At 43.9% G+C, this 17,469-nt stretch overlaps 1 protein-coding gene across 9 annotated transcripts in view; it reads right to left on the bottom strand.

Moving 5' to 3' along the window:
* The window catches only part of LOC140717105 (ankyrin repeat and SAM domain-containing protein 1A-like), a 460,793-nt gene extending 444,020 nt beyond the window's left edge, over positions 1 to 16,773 (bottom strand). For all 9 annotated transcript variants that reach the window (XM_073030322.1, XM_073030323.1, XM_073030327.1 and 6 more), the window contains exon 1: positions 16,540 to 16,773. In XM_073030322.1, coding sequence (XP_072886423.1) covers positions 16,540 to 16,682 — 143 coding nt within the window. In that variant the 5' untranslated portion in view covers positions 16,683 to 16,773. The remainder of the gene's footprint in view (positions 1 to 16,539) is intronic.
* Positions 16,774 to 17,469: the final 696 nt, after the last annotated feature.

The following is a 17,469-nucleotide window of genomic DNA, read 5'->3' as shown; positions in this document are numbered from 1 at the left end:
ACCACAGTACCTGCGCTTGCAACACTGTGTGTCAGACAGAGTGGTCAGCAGCACTGGGGCTCCACAGGGGACTGTACTGTCTCCCTTTCTCTTCAACATCTACACCTCGGACTTCAACTACAACGCAGTCTTGCCATCTTCAGAAGTTTTCTGATGACTCTGCCATAGTTGGATGCATCAGCAGGGGAGATGAGGCCGAGTACAGGGCTACGGTGGGAAACTTTGTCACATGGTGTGAGCAGAATCATCTGCAGCTTAATGTGAAAAAGACTAAGGAGCTGGTGGTGGACCTGAGGAGGGCTAAGGCACCAGTGACCCGTTTCCATCCAAGGGGTCAGTTTGGACATGGTGGAGGGTTACAAGTACCTGGGGATACGAATGGACAATAAACTAGACTGGTCAAAGAACACTGAGGCTGTCTACAAGAAGGGTCAGAGCCGTCTCTATTTCCTGAGGAGACTGAGGTCCTTTAACATCTGCCGGACGATGTTCTACGAGGCTGTGGTGGCCAGTGCTATCTTGTTTGCTGTTGTATGCTGGGGCAGCAGGCTGAGGGTAGCAGACACCAACAGAATCAACAAACTCATTCGTAAGACCAGTGATGTTGTGAGGGTGGAACTGGACTCTCTGACGGTAGTGTCTGAAAAGAGGATGCTGTCCAAGTTGCATGCCATCTTGGACAATGACTCCTATCCACTCCATAATGTACTGGTTAGGCACAGGGACTCATTCAGCCAGAGACTCATTCCACCGAGATGTAACACTGAGCGTCAAAGGAAGTTATTCCTACCTGTGGCCATCAAACTTTACAACTCCTCCCTCCGAGTGTCAGACACCCTGAGCCAATAGGCTGGTCCTGACTTATTTCCACTGGGCATAATTAACTTATTATTATTAATTATTTATGGTTTTATATTGCTATATTTCTTCACTATTCTTGGTTGGTACGGCTGTAACGAAACCCAATTTCCCTTGGGATCAATAAAGTATGTCTGTCTGTCTGTCCTGGCTTTTATGCTGCGGTACCATTTCCCAGAAGGTAGCATCTGGAACAGTTTGTGGTTGGGGGTGACTCGGGTCCCCAATGATTTTACACAGCTCTCTTTGTAAACTAACTGAATAGTGGGAAGTTCACATCTACAGATGCGCTGGGCTGTCCATACCACTCTCTGCAGAGTCCTGCGATTGAGGGACATACAGTTCCCATACCAAGCAGTGATGCAGCCAGTCAAGATGCTCTCAGTTGTGCCCCTGTAGAAAGTTCTTAGGATGTGGGGCCCATACCAAACTGCTTCAACCATCTGTGCCTTTTCACCACACAGCCAGTATGTACAGACCATGTGAGATCCTCAGCGATGTTTATGTCAAGGAACTTAAAGCTGTTCACCCTCTCAACCCCAGAACCATTGATGTCACTGATTTCAGTACTTCCAGGGTGCCTAGGCACAACTCGAGTAGCAGCAGTACTCTCAATGGATGTGATTAAATATTCCCATTTCAACCTGATACAGCTAAAAAGCACAACTGCTTCCAAGGTCAGTACAGTCGACAAAGATGTCTTCATGCATTTAAGTGAACTATCACTGCTTAAAACTGATGGAAACAGCACCGATTGTGGTCGGAAGTGCCTCTCGGAGATCACCTCCTTGAAGGTCAAGGTCAAGGTCAAGGATTACAAGCACGTTTAAGGAAATGGGGTTTTAAACTCCCTATACCAACTATCTTGCTGGCGAACGTGCAGTCTCTGGTGAATAAAATCGATGATCTCAGAGCCAGGGTGCTGAATCAGAGGGATATTAGGATTGCCTGTGTCCCTTGTTTCACGGAATTCTGGTTAACCCCCTTCCGTACCGGATGCAGTGATCCAGATTTACGGATTTACTATACACCACCAGGACAGATTTATAGAATCTCTCAAAAGCAGAGGTGGAGGAGTATGCCTCATGATCAACTCTTACTGGTGCACAAATATATCAGTGCTGTCCCAATTCTGCTCACCAGACCTGGAATATCTAGCAGTAAAGTGCCGTCATTTTTATCTACCACAGGAGTTTACATTCCATCTCAGGCCAATGTCAAGCAGGCTTTAGATGAACTGAGTAATGGGATCAACATGCACGAAATAATGCAACCTAAGGCCCTCACCATCGTTTTGGGAGATTTTAACAAAGCCAGTCTCACAAGCGACTGCCATCAACAGATCACTTACAATACCAGAGGAAACAACACACTGGACCATTGCTACACCACCATCAAAAATGCCTACCATGCTATTCCACGCCCTCACTTTGGGAGTCTGATCACCTAGCTGTACTTCCACTCCCTGAATACAGGCAGAGACTAAAGACTGCAGCACCAGCAGTGAGGATCAAGAAGGTTTGGACAAGGGAAGCACAGGAGAGCCTACAGGACTGCTTTGAATCAGTGGACTGGACTGTATTCAGGGATTCATCTTCGAACCTGGATGAGTATGCTGCAGTTGTTATCGACTTCATTAAAACTTGTGTGGATAAGTGTGTCCACAAAGACTTACTGTACATTCCCAAACCAAAAGCCTTGGATGAACCAGGAGGTGCGTCATCTGCTAAAGGCTAGATCTGGTGGCATTCAAGTCTGGCAACCCAGGCCTGTACCAGAAAACCAGGCATGATTTACGGAGGGTTATTTCAAGGGTGAAGAGACAATTTTCAACGAGGTTGGAGGTGACATCGGATGCATGGCAACTCTGGCAGGGTCTGCAAGACATTACTTCCTACAAAGCGAAACCCAATAGCATGAATGGCAGCAGTACTTCACTACCAGATGTACTCAATGTCTTCTATGCACACTTTGAAAGGGAGAACACAACTACAGCTGTGAAGATCCCTACTGCACCTGATGACCCTATGATCTCTGTCTCAGAGGCCGTTGTTAGGATGTCTTTTGTGAACCCTCACCAGGCGGAAGGTCCCAATGAAGTACCTGGTAAGGCTCTGAAAACCTGTGCTAACCAACCAGCAGAAGTACTCAAGGACATTTTCAACCTCTCACTGCTATGGGTGGAAGTTCTCACTTGCTTCAAAAAGGCAACAGTTATACCAGTGCCTAAGAAGAATAATGTGGACTGCCTTAATGACTATCACCCGGTAGCACTCACATTGACAGTGATGAAATGCTTTGAGAGGTTGGTCATGACTAGACTGAACTCCTGCCTCAGCAAGGACCTGGACCAACTGCAATTTGCTTATCAGTACAATAGGTCAACAGCAGATACAATGTCAAAGGCTCTCCACACGGTTTTAGATCACCTGGACAACACAAACACCTACGTCAGGATGCTGTTCATCGACTATAGCTCAGCACTTAATACCATTATTCCCACAATCCTGATTGAGAAATTACAGAACCTGGGCCTCTTCAACTGGATCCTCAACTTCCTAACCGAAAGACCACAATCTGTGCAGATTGGTGATAACATATCCTCCTCGCTGACGAACAACACTGGCGCACCTTGGGCAAGTGCTTAGCCCACTGCTCTACTCTATGTACCCACGACTGTGTGGCTAGGCAGAGCTCAAATACCATCCTTAAATTTGCTGACAATACAATCATTGTTGGTAGAATCTCTTGTGGTGATGAGAAGAAGCACAGGAGTGAGATATGCCAACTAGTGGAGTGGTGCCGCAGCAACAACCTGGCACTCAACGTCATTAAGACGAAAGAGCTGATTGTGGACTTCAGGAAAGGTAAGTCAAAGGAACACATACCAAACTTCATAGAGGGATCAGAAGTGGAGAGAGAGGCAAGTTCCTGGGTGTCAAGATCTGAGGATCTAACCTGGTCCCAACATATCGATGTAGTTATAAAGAAGGCAAGATAGCAGCTATACTTTATTAGGAGTTTGAAGAGATTTGGCATGTCAACAAATACACTCAAAAACTTCTATAGTTGTACCGTGGAGAGCATTCTGACAGGCTGCATCACTGTCTGGCATGGAGGAGCTATTCCATCATCTCAATCATTGATATACTGCATAAAAAGAAGCAGTTGCAACATTGACCCCTGCAGAACACCACTGGTCACAAGCAGCCAATCAGAAAAAGATCCTTTTTTTTTAATCCCCACTCGCTGCCTCCTACCAATCTGCTGATACTCTAACCATGTCAGCAACTTTCTATGTCAGCTCTTAACTTGGTAAGCGGCCTAATGTGTGGCACCTTACAAAGGCCTTCTGAAAGTCCAAATATACAACATCCATTGCATACTGTATATCTATTCTACATGTAATCCCTTCAAAGAATTGCAATAGGTTTGTCAGACAAGATCTTCCCTTAAGGAAACCATGCTGACTTTGTCCCATCTTGTCCTGTGTCACCAAGTATTCCATAAGTTCATCCTTAACAACTGACTCCAACATCTTCTCATCCACTGAGGATAGGTTAACTGGTCTAGAATTTCCTTTTCTACTGCCTTCCTCATTTCTTAGAGTGGGGTGACATTTGCAATTTTCCAGTTCTCTGGCATTTTGCCAGGATCCAATGATTTCTGATAGATCATTACCAATGCCACCACAATCTCTACGTCTACCTCTTTCAGAACACTAGGGTGCAGCTCATCTGGCCCAGGTGACTTATGTACCCTTAGGTCCTTCGTCTCCCTAGTAACAGTAACTGCACTCACTTCTCTTCCCTCACACCTTTTAAACATCTGGCACACTGCTTGTGTGAAGACTGATGCAAAATACTCCTTTAGTTCATCTGCCATCATCTTGGCCCCCATTATTATTTCTCCAGCCTCATTTTTTTTAAACAACCCTATATCCACTCTTATTTTTTTTCAAACATACTTGAAAAGGCTTTTCCTATCCACTTCAGTATTGTTTGTTAGCTTGCTTTCGTGTTTCATTGGTTCATTTAAGAAAGCACACCTGCAAGTCTACTTCATTAAGAGTTTGAGGAGATTCAGTACATTACAAAGGATTCTTGCAAATTAGCCTGGTACGGAGGCTCCAATGCACAGGATCACAAGAGGCTGCAGAGGGTTGTAGATTCAGCACTACATCAGAGACACAACCCTCCCCACTGGTTAGGATATCTCCAAGAGGCAGTGTCTCAAGACGACAACACCCATCATTAAAGACCCCCATCATCTGGAACATGTCCTCACCTTGTTCCTACCATCATCAAAGTGGAAGAGGAGCCTGAGGACCCACACTGAATGATTCAGGAACAGCTACTTCCTTTCTACCATCAGATTTCTGAATAGTCCATGAGCACTATGCCATAGTGCAAAAAATTGAATACTGCAATTTACAATAATTTATTGCAGCCACCGAACAATTTTTTGTCATACAAGTCCATAATTTCTTCAGCGGTTTGATCAAGATATGACTGCACAAGTGTGTGGACGTCAGCCAGTTAAAACAGTGAGAAGTTTTAAAAGAAGACAGCTTTACAGAGCGGGAATCCTGGGAGCGGGAGACAGAGTAGGAGGCCTTTGATTCAATGGGGTTTTGGCAATAACGGGTCGAGGCGAGGTAGGCTGCCTGTGTAGAATACACACAGGAAGTATGTGTGTAAGGCCATACTTCTGTGCTCAGTGCTCTGTGCTCTGGTGTTCTGTGCTCGGTGTTAGATGTGGGAAGTTCTGGAGACTCCCAGCCTCCCGGACAGCCACATCTGCACCAGTTATGTCGAGCTGCAGCTCCTTAGGAACAGCATTAGGGAACTGGAGATACAGCTCAATGACCTTTGTCTGGTCAGGGAGAGTGAGGAGGTGGATAGAGAGGAGCTATAAGCAGGGCCTCGGGAGACAGATAAGTGGGTAACAGTCAGAAGAGGGAAGGGCAAGACTCAGATGCTAGAGAGTACCCCTGTGGCTATCCCCCCAACAAAAAGTAGTCCTCTTTGGAGTACTGTTGGGGGGGGGGGGGGGGAAGAACCGGCCTACCTGGGGAAAACAACAGTGGCCACACCTCTGGCACAGAGTCTGGCCTTGTGGCTCGGGAAAGGAAGAGGATAGCAGGGAAAGGAAGAGGATAGGGGACTCTATAGTTAGGGGGTCAGACAGGCAAATCTGTGGACACAGGAAAGAAACAAGGATGGTAGTTTGTCTCCCAGGTCCCAGTGTCCGGGATGTTTCTGATCGTGTCCACGATGTCCTGAAGTGGGAAGAAGAGCCAGAGGTCATGATACATATTGGTACCAACGACATAGGTAAGAAAAGGGAGGAGGTCCTGAAAACAGACTACAGGAAATTAGGTAGAAAGTTAAGAAGCAGGACCTCAAAGGTAGTAATCTCAGGATTACTGCCTGTGCCGCGAGACAGTGAGTTCTGGATCATTGGGACCTCTCCTGGGGCAAGTGTGACCTGTACAAAAAGGACGGGTTGCACTTGAATCCCGGGGGACCAATATCCTGGTGGGGAGGTTTGCTAAGGCTAGTGGGGAGAGTTTAAACTAGAATTGCTATGGGGGTGGGAACCAAACTGAAGAGATGGAGGAAGAGACAGTTGGCTCACAAATACAGAAAGCTTGGAGACAGTGTGAGAGGGAGGATAGGCTGGTGATAGAGAAGGGGTGCACTCAGACCGATGGTTTGAGATGTGTCTATTTTAACGTAAGGAGTATTATGAACAAAGTGGATGAGCTTAAAGCAGGGATCAGTATTTGGAGCTTAAAGCAGGGATCAGTATGATGTAATGGCCATTACAAAGATATGGATGCCTCCGGGGCAGGAATGGTTATTTCAAGTGCCAGGCTTTAGATGTTTCAGAAAGAACAGGGAGGGAGGCAAAAGAGGAGGGGGAGTAGCACTGTTGATCAGAGATAGCGTCAGGGCTGCAGAAAAGGAGGAAGTCTCTGTGGGTGGAAGTTAGGAACAGGAAAGGGTCAATAACTCCACTAGGTGTTTTTTAATAGACCTCCCAATAGTAACAGGGACATCAAGGAGCAGATAGGGAGACAGACTCTGGAAAGGTTGTCGTGGTGGGAAATTTTAATTTCCCAAATATTGATTGGCATCTCCCCAGAGCAAGGGGTTTAGATGGGGCGGAGTTTGTTTGATGTATTCAGTAAGGTTTCCTGACACAGTATGTAGATAAGCCTACAAGAAGAGAGGCTGTACTTGATCTGGTATTCGGAAATAAACCTGATCAGGTTTCAGATCTCTCAGTGGGAGAGCATTTTGGAGATAGTGATCACAATTCTATTTCCTTTACCATAGCATTAGAGAGGGATAGGAACAGATAAGTTAGGGAAACCTTTGATTGGAGTAAAGGGAAATATGAGGCTATCGGGCTGGAACTTGGAAGCATAAATTGGGAACAGATGTTCTTAGGGAAATGTACGGAAGAAATGTGGCAAACGTTCAGGGGATATTTGCGTGGAGTTCGGCATAGGTACGTTCCAATGAGACAGGGAAAGAATGGCAGGGTACAGGAACCGTGGTGTACAAAGGCTGTTGTAAATCTAGTCAAGAAGAAAAGAAAAGCTTATTAAAAGTTCAAAAAACTAGGCAATGATAGAGATCTAGAAGATTATAAGGCCAGCAGGAAAGAGCTTAAGAATGAAATTAGGAGAGCCAGAAGGGACCATGAGAAGGCCTTGGCGGACAGTATTAAGGAAAACCCCAAGGCATTCTACATGTTAAGAGCAAGAGGATGGACCAATCAAGTGTGACAGTGGAAAAGTGTGTATGTAACCAGAGGAGCTTAACAAGTGCTTCAGTATTCACTACAGAAAAGGATCTTGGCAATTGTAGGGATGACTTATAGTGGACTGAAAATCTTGAGCATATATACATATTAAGAAACAGGATGTGTTGGAGCTTTTGGAAAGCATCAAGTTGCATAAGTCACCGGGACCGGATGAGATGTACCCCAAGCTACTGTGGAAAGCGAGGGAGGAGATTGTTGATCCTCTGGCGATGATCTCTGCATCATCAACGGGGACGGGAAAGGTTCCGGAGGATTGGAGGGTTGCAGACGTTGTTCCCTTATTCGAGCAAAGTGAGCAGAGATAGCCCAGGAAATTATAGATTAGTGAGCTTTACTTCAGTGGTTGGTAAGTTGATGGAGAAGATCCTGAGAGGCAGAATTTATACACATTTGGAGAGGCATAATATGATAAGGAATAGTCAGCAAGGCTTTGTCAAATGCCTTACAAGCCTGATTGAATTTTTTAAGGATGTGACTAAACACTTGATGGAGGTAGAGCAGTAGATCTAGTGTATATGGATTTTTGCAAGGCATTTGATAAGGTACCCCATGTAAGGCCTATTGAGAAAGTAAGGAGGCATGGGATCCATGTGGACGTTGCTTTGTGGATCCAGAATTGGCTTGCCCACAGAAGGCAAAAAGTGGTTGTAGATGGGTCATATTCTGCATATAGGTGGGTAACCAGTGGTGTGCCTCAGGGATCTGTTCTGGGAACCCTTCTCTTCATGATTTTTATAAATGACCTGGATGAGGAAGTGGAGGGATTAGTAAATTTGCTGATGACACAAAGGTTGGGGTGTTGTGGATAGCATGGAGGGCTGTCAGAGGTTACAGTGGGACATTGATAGGATGCAAGACTGGGCTGAGAAGTAGCACATGGAGTTCAACTCAGAAGTGTGAGGTGGTTCATTTTGGTAGGTCAAATGTGATGGCAGAATATAGCATTAATGGTAAGACTCTTGGCAATGTCGATGATCAGAGGGATCTTAGGGTCCGAGTCCATAGGGCACTCAAAGCTACTGCACGGGTTGACTCTGTGGTTAAGGCAGCATATGGTGCATTGGCCTCCATCAATCATGGGATTCAGTTTAGGAGCCAAGAGGTAATGTTACAGCTATGCAGGACATCAGTCAGACCCCACTTGGAGTTCTGTGCTCAGTTCTGGTCACCTCACTATAGGAAGGATGTAGAAACCACAGAAAGGGTGCAGAGGAGATTTACAAGGATGTTGGCTGGATTGGGGAGCATGCCTTATGAGAACAGGTTGAGTGAACTCTGCCCTTTTTCCTTGGAGCAATGGAGGATGAGAGGTGACCTGATAGAGGTGTATAAGATGCTGAGAGGCACTGATCGTGTGGATAGTCAAGAGGCTTTTTTCCAAGACTCAAGTGGCTAATGCGAGAGGGCAGAGTTTTAAGGTGCTTGGAAGTAGGTACAGAGGAGACGTCATGGGTAAGATTTTTTTTTATAAAACGCAGAGTAGTGAGTGCGTGGAATGGGCTGCCAGCAATGGTGGTGGAGGCGGATATGATAGGGTCTTTTAAGAGGCTCCTGGATAGGTACATAGAATTTAGAAAAATAGAGGGCTACAGATAACCCTAGGTTATTTCTAAGGTAAGGACATGTTCGGCACAGCTTTGTGGGCCCAATGGCTTGTATTGTGCTGCAGATTTTCTATGTTTCTATACTATTGAGATTCTGAATCACTCTAGTCACTGCCATTATCCCTATGCACAACTGGTCCATCTGCACTTTTTCAATACCTCTGCCTTCGCAAAGATGAGACACTTTGGTATGCTTTACAGGCCAGTGTCAGATAATGAATGGGTTCCACTTTTACTTAAATTTATAAGCTAATTTTGGCCCAAGTCATAAAAGACAAAACTCACTACAGTTAATTTAATACATGGCTGGTATCAAAAACACAAAATACTGATTGGACAAATGCCACAAGACAAAGAAAAGTAACTATTTCTGGCATTCCGAGGAATCCATGTATTGATGTCAGACTTTGGGTTTCAGTACCGTAGGAGCTCCTTTGTATGTCAGGGTGCCAATAGCCTATATTTCCAGTAGCCGTGGAGATTCCTCTTTCACAGTAGCCTTTAGCCGTATGTTAATGATTCTGATCAATTTATCTGCCAATTAACTTATGCTACAATTTCAGGAACATTGATTTTAAAATTACCCAATCTGGCCTCTCATCTCTTCTCACCTCCTCCTTTCTCTCTTCTCAATCAGATTCCTTCCTCTCTAGCCATTTACCTTTCCTACCCAAAGTATACTACAGATGCTGAAATCAACACATACAAACAAGCTGGATGAACTCAGCAGGTCGGGCAGCATCCGCTGAGATGAGCAGTCTGACTGCTCATTTCAACGGATGCTGCCCAACCTGCTGAGTTCATCCAGCTTGTTTGTATGTGTTACCTTTCCTACCCACCTGGCTTCTCCTATAGCCTTCTAATTATCTTCCTCTCCCCACATCTTTATTCTGTCATCTTTCCCTTTCCTTTCCAGTCCTGAAAAAGGATCTTGGCGTGAAACATCAACTGCTTATTCACTTCCATCGATGCTACCTGATCTGCTGAGTTCCTTTGGATTTCCAGCATCTGCAAAATTCCTTGTGTTCAAGATACTTCTGTTTATCAATTCAAAGTCTCTTTATTATTCTCATGGCATTAGTCCACATGGGTATCTATAAACAAATTTTGTTTTCTTTCTCAACTTCCTTCCAGCCTCCGAGACACCCTTTGCCTTGGTACCTCACAATTGTCAGGCTTCAAATCATACCCGAAGAGCATATTTCTATTCTGTAAAGTACACTTATTTATCAAAGAATGTATAAATTATACACCTTGAGATTTGTTTGCATACAGGCAGCCCCACACACACACACACAGACATCATGCAAACAACAGGAGCAAACTACAGCATTCCGAACCAGCTTGAGTCCCTAGGTCCACTCCCTGGAGCAGCCGGAGTATCTCAGTTCATATTAGCTGTGAAACTCGCAGTAACAACAGCTGCCAGAGTGGTTCACAGCCTCGGTGGCGCAGAGAGAGGAAAGAACATCATAGGAGAGTGAGCAATATCAGCCTGACCCTTACCTCCAGTACTGACACACTGGCTTTTCTGCCTATATGGATCAGCTTTTAAATTGTTCAAGCACTAGGTGGTGTTTCACTCTTGGACCCGGATCCCAGCACAGTGACATACTTGGGCTGCGCAGCCGGAAGCTGTTCTCAATCTCACTAAATCAGCTAGACGCTTGGAGTGATCTAAACTCGCACCCAGGTCAGGCGGATGGGCATTGAACCTCTTCTACATCAACTCCTCTCCAAATCGCTCACTCCAACTGCAACACCAACTCCATCAGCAACCCCAAGAACACACTACACTTCAGCTTTGTGACACGCCCACAAGGCCCATCTTTCGATTCAGCTTCACCTCTGCTTGCTTCTTCATTGTTTGCGGTGATAGTTTACCACAATTTACTTCAGAAAAGGTGTTATTAGTAAAGTTTTTAATTGTTTTTTTGCCCTTTGAACTACCAAAGAGCTATTGTACATGTTCGATAGCACCATTTTACACTGGAGGTCATTCCTTTGAGATATTCCCTTGTGCCTTGGTGTGCTTTTGCCTGATCTTTCTTTTTCAAAACACATAACAAGGACACCTTATTTGGAGGATCTCCTTCTCAATTCTATGAAATTCTTATTACAAAGTATTCTGAAAGTATACTCTCTCCTTCCTGAACCTGGCTATCCTCTCAAATGTGATTGTGTTACGGCTAAATCTACAGATTAGGAATTTACACTCAGCATGACCCAGCATTAACACATATTTACTGCTTCTTGAAAACCTCATTTAAAATTAGATAAACAACACACACAAGATGCTGGTGGAATGTAGCAGGCCAGACAGCATCTATAGGAAGAAGTACAGTCGACGTTTCGGGCCGAGACCCTTCGTCAGGACTAACTGAAAGAAAAGATAGTAAGAGATTTGGAATTAGATATACAGATTAAATTGCCATTATGTTGATACTAAGCATTTTCATTTTACTCTTAATAATATACCAACTTTCACAGTGCTACACAAACACAATTTTGAATGCTGAATGCACACCAATGCACCCAATTTCAACTCATCAAACTCTAAACTTTAAACTATGTCCATGACCTACTCAGATAATGAGCTTATACTTGTTATTGCATTAATATCTGCAGCTCAAGCACTGACAAACTCTACAATCGGAAAAAAAGCCCAAGTTAAACACAAAGTTAAGCAGAAATATACTAAGGCAATCCAAGTTCACAATGTAATATTCACTTGAACAATGTAAATGAATGCCACATTCTGGAAAGATGATAGGTATTTCAGTCAAAACACAAAGTGGTGGAAAACAGTCAGTAAGTATCTGTAGTGAGAAAAACTGTGTTCATGGTTCAGGCTGAAGATCTTTCATCAGAATTGATGTGGCATGTCTGTTGAATCTTTCCAGCATTGTCTGTTTTATTTCAGCTTTTCAACATCTGCAGTCTTTTATTTTTAGGCAATCTACTGGACTCAGCTACTCCAAGTTACTATTGCACATGATCTCACACATTAGCTAATGGTATCCTTGCAGCTTTATTTAGAAACGATGCACTTTGAGGTATCTTTGTTTAGCAACTCAAAACCAGTTGACTGTGAGAGGAAGCAATCAGTCTGGAAGCTTTATTCTTCCCAGGTCACTGCATTGTTAAAACTATACTGTCTAAAACTAAGGTAATGCTTGTAATCCTACCTCAAATCCAAACCACAGCACACCTTTCAAAAATAATCAAACATATCCTTCAACATAATACTCTTTGGCCCATATTGCCTGAGCTTACTCATAATGGCAATTTAAACTATCCCCATAAGCTTGTACATCTCTCTGTTCCTTGTTTTTTCATGTGCCTTCTAAATACCTCGTTACATTGTTATCACATCTGCTTCCATCATATTCCCTGAAAGTGCATTCCAGGCACATATTATGCTGCATTAAAAAAAACTTCCGATATAAATCTTTCAATCTTCCCCTCTAACCTTCAAGCCATTCTCACGTATTTGACATTTCTGCACAGGGAAAATGACTCCATCAACCCTATTTAGACCTTTAATAATATTATACACTTCTATCAGATAGCCCTCAGTCATTGATTTTCTCTTTATAACTAATATTGTCCAATCCAGGCAACACCCTGGTGAACATCTTTTGCACTTTTTAAGCCTCCCTGAACTTCCTATTGTGCAGCAACCAGAAATGCACACAATACTTCAAATATGATTTCCCAATTTTTATTTAATACACACACTATACACACACACACTGAAGGAAGTTTGCTGCCAGCCTTCTTTATCATCCTTCCCACTATATTTGTCATCTTCAGGGTGCTACACTCTTGAATCCCAAGATCCCTCTGCAAATTAATATTCCCAAGAACCCTGCCATTTATTGTATATTTTATTTGACCTATGAAGGTGCAACATTTCACACTTGTCTCAATTAAACTCCATCTGCCATATCTTTGCCCACGTTTCCAACTGGTCTATATTCAGTCGACCCTCCTTATCTGTGGGGAATTGGTTCCGGGAACGCCGCAGATACCAAAATTCATGGATGCTCAATTCCTTTATTTAACATGTATCGGTGTGGTGGTCTTTAGGACCCAGCGGAACCCCGGACTTTATTTAATATGGCTCTGTGTGGTGGACATTAGGACTTGGTGGTGCAGCTCTGAATCCGCAGTGTTTCTGTTCACAAAAATAATCATGATCGCGATTGAAAATAAGGTAGAAGTAATAAAGCAATCGGAAAGAGGTGAAACGCTATCGGTCATTGGAAAAGCGTTAGGCTACAGTCGGTCAATGATCGGAACAATTTTAACGGAGCATGTGAAAGGCCCTGCCCCGATGAAAGCTACAATTATTACTAAGCAACGCAGTGGTTAAATTATTGAAATACGTATGTTTCTTAAGTGTTTTATATGCATAGAAAGGTAAAATATGTACTATATAACTAAGAAAAACGTTTGACTGACGCTAAATAATACCGGATGTACCTGTTCCGACCTCAAATCCGACTTAAAGACGGACTCAGGAATGGAACTCATTCATAACCCGGGGTCTGCCTGTACTTTTAAGTCATTTCTAGATTACTTATAATACCTAATACAATGTAAATGCTATGTAAGTAGTTGTTATACTGTATTGTTTAGGGAATAATGACAAGAAAAAAGTCTGTACATGCTCAAGCAACAAGTGCTAGAGAGAGAACTTCCGGGTTTTCCCGATCTGCGGTTGATTGAATCCATGGATAAGAAGGGCCGATTGTACTGCCAAATACTTTGACAACCTTCCTCCCCATTCACAATTCCATAGTTTTGTGTCAGAATCTTTTCACAAAAGCCTATCGGCAGTTAGATACCTATAAACACTCTTGGCATTGGGAGAAATGAAATTGGTTCCCAGCAAAGAACTACCATTCACCCAGTGTGAAGAAACAGATTATAATTGGTTCAAAATCATTACAAAGATTAATCTAAGAACTGGTTACACCAACCAATGAGGTGAAGCACAATTAAAATGGCACACAAATTTAAAACACTAACTAAAAGAACAAAGCTGCAATCAACCACTGCCTTTTGTATTTTCTGTTTGACTTAAAACATCAATGTAATCTCTTTCAACCAATAAAAAGTAAATCAGTGTTGCATTAAGTTTACTCAAGCGTTTTACTTTTCTCCAACATCATTTGCATGATTGGTATCACCCTTGGCACAAGAAATTTGGTTCACTTGTATCAGGTTTATTTCACTTTCTGTATCACTTTCGCCACTCACCTTTCCAGCTCTTAGCTTCATCCCACCCCCTCTGGTCTTCTCCTATCATTTCGCATTTCCCTCTCCCCCCACTACTTTCAAATCTCTTACTATCTTTCCCTTCGGCTAGTCTTGACGAAGGGTCTCGGCCCGAAACGTCGACAGCACTTCTCCCTATCGATGCTGCCTGGCCTGCTGTGGTCCACCAGCATTTTGTGTGTGCTGTTGTTTGAATTTCCAGCATCTGCAGCTTTCCTCGTGTTTGCTCTTATTTCATAGTTGGCTTGTATTCCTCGAGTTGCAATAAAATCCAATCCCAAGCACTTGGTTCTCAAAAACAAATAATGGGTGTTCCCCATATGATCCAAATGAGTTAATTATATTTTCTTTTTTCCCATTCCTGAATTCACCTGTCTATTAACACCTATAATTAGTACCCACCACTCTATATGGCAATAAGGGAGCACCAAGCTCGAAGAGAAACAGTCTTCTCAATTTTAATCACATGTACATGCAGATTCACAGGTAATAATGTCAGAAGTAGAACCAGCTGGTCTCCTCTGCTCTGTTTATGGGGGAACAAAAAAGCAGGATTCTTTTCAGCAGGATCTCAGTGATTTAATATCAAGGTTTGTTGATGATAACAGTTACCTGTGACATTACAAATTTATTCTGAAGTTAATTTAAGCCCAATATAAAGTTATCCTGAAATAGGCAGAAAGACTAATAACCAATACTTGTTTCCACGGAAGAAATTGTCTTGCAGCTAACCCTACATTCTGATAACAGTATACAAGAATTTTGTGGAATGCCAACCTACACAGAAAGCCAACCCCTTAAAAGTGATGAAATGTTTCTTCCCAAATCTTTTATACCAAAAACATCATGTCCCATCAACAACAAAATTAACAACGTCACAAGCTTAATTCAGTTAGTCCTCACAGCAACAAAGATCCACACATTTAATCTCAAAACACCTTTTTTCATTTCATGAGCCTACATTTCAAACCAAATACAAGTCCCCAAATATTTAAGACCAATTTGCATTAAACCAAGTAATTTATCTTGCTTGAAAGAAATACAATGTAAAACTTCTTTCTCATATATCCAATCTATTTTCTATCCTTTATCACAATAAACTGAATATGACAACTGTATTTGTGGAATATCAATGGGTGCTTCCCATTTCCCATAGCACTTGCTGCTTGCTTGCTGTTTCCAGTTTACTGAACTCCTGAGAACATAACAGCAGTGCTTGCAATATTGAAAATGCATTGTACAATAGTAAGACAGCCCAAATAATCAGGGGATGCGAACTATTTTCTATTTAAACAAATACTAGGGGCACAAGGAAACCAAATTTGAAGAACCCCACAGTATGCAAGCTCTAAACATTAATAACGATCAAGTCGAAAGGTAAATTTATCTGCTCCATCACACTCGAAGTCCCGTAAGACAGCGCTTAAGTTGAACTGTGTATAAACAGAGTTGTTACAAACATAATAATGCGAGACAAATAATTCCTCTTCTTCGTGTTAAAGACTCCATACACAGTTGATTACGAAGTAAACGACCTTCACACATTAATATCGTTTAAACCAAGTTACAAATATAAAAATTACAACCATTTCCTCACTCCTTTAACTTCAACTTTTATTACTCATTGCAGATTGCACAACTCCGTCACCATGTAAGAAACCAAAACGGCTTTTTAAGTCACTTCTCCTGTGACATTAGCTCACTCTTCAATCTAAAACTGCTTCTTATCTGCAGTTAGAACCACCGAGTTGTTTCTAAACGCGGTGATCACACATATACACAACACTGACCGCGTATTTATCAAACACAGGACCCGATACGGCTCCAAGCAACCACAGCCAGTCCTTGCCCCACACAAACCACTCGACTCCCACTCCCGCCTCGTCCCGGGCCGGGCCCAGCCACCCCCTCCTCATCCTTACTCGAGTCCCAAGTTGCTGCCTGCCTAACCCACCTGAGAAGGTTGGAAAGCTGAGGCAGGGACACGGTTCCGCCACTGCCGCCTGCCGACAACCGATGCTTGCCGCTCAGCAGCTTTTCCACCACGGCCACATTGCCGGTCCTCGCCGCTTCGAGCAGCTCCTGCTCCTTGCCCATGCCGCCGTCGGGTCGCCGCAAATCCGCCGAGGCACCGCCGCGATCCCCCGTCCACTCGAGCCAGACGGTCAGCGCAGGCGCACAGGCTCCTCGTCCACCCCCCCGCCTCGAGCGGGCAGCAGGCGCGCGCAAGCGCACGAGCTCCGGGCGCAGAGCCTCGCTCCGGCCGCGCCTCCAGCGGGGAGTGAATGCACCGGGCAAGGTGTGTGTGGGTGTGGGCGCACTGTGCACCCACCCGGGAAGCAGGTCCCAACGGGGCTTTCGTTCCGTGGTTCCAACTGTCACATCTGCAACCTCTAATCAGGGATCTCGGTCCGAAACGTCGACTCCCCTCCGCAGATGCTGCTGCCCTGCCGAGTTCCTCCATCATTTTGAGCGTGTTGCAACCTCCGTGGCCTTTGCTCAAGTGGGGCTAAGCAAACCTCTATGCGAGAGATGTCTGTCAGGCATGGCAAGTTTTCGTTAGGGTTAATTTGATTTTCGAGGCAGCGTATTTCGCCGGGTGGTTGGAACTGAATCAACTCTGTGGGCTTGGATTTCCAGCATCCGCAGATTTTCTCGTGTTTGCAACTCTGGGTATTCTTGCGAATTTTTTAATTTAGCCCGGCCGCTTGCAGATTACGCCCAGCTGGTGTTTGTGTGAATTAGTTTAGGGGTGGGTGACAGTGGCGAGACAGCAACAGTCTCCTTTCGTCCATCAAGTCCACACAAACCATCAGGCACCCTTGCTACACATCCCTTTTTATTCTTCCGACATTCCCATCAAACACCACATTCTACCACTCAC

Source organism: Hemitrygon akajei, chromosome 27, assembly GCF_048418815.1.
Source record: "Hemitrygon akajei chromosome 27, sHemAka1.3, whole genome shotgun sequence".
In the NCBI taxonomy this organism is placed as follows: domain Eukaryota; kingdom Metazoa; phylum Chordata; class Chondrichthyes; order Myliobatiformes; family Dasyatidae; genus Hemitrygon; species Hemitrygon akajei.
The sequence above is the reverse complement of the archived record's forward strand: the minus strand, read 5'-3'. Positions and strand labels throughout refer to the sequence as shown.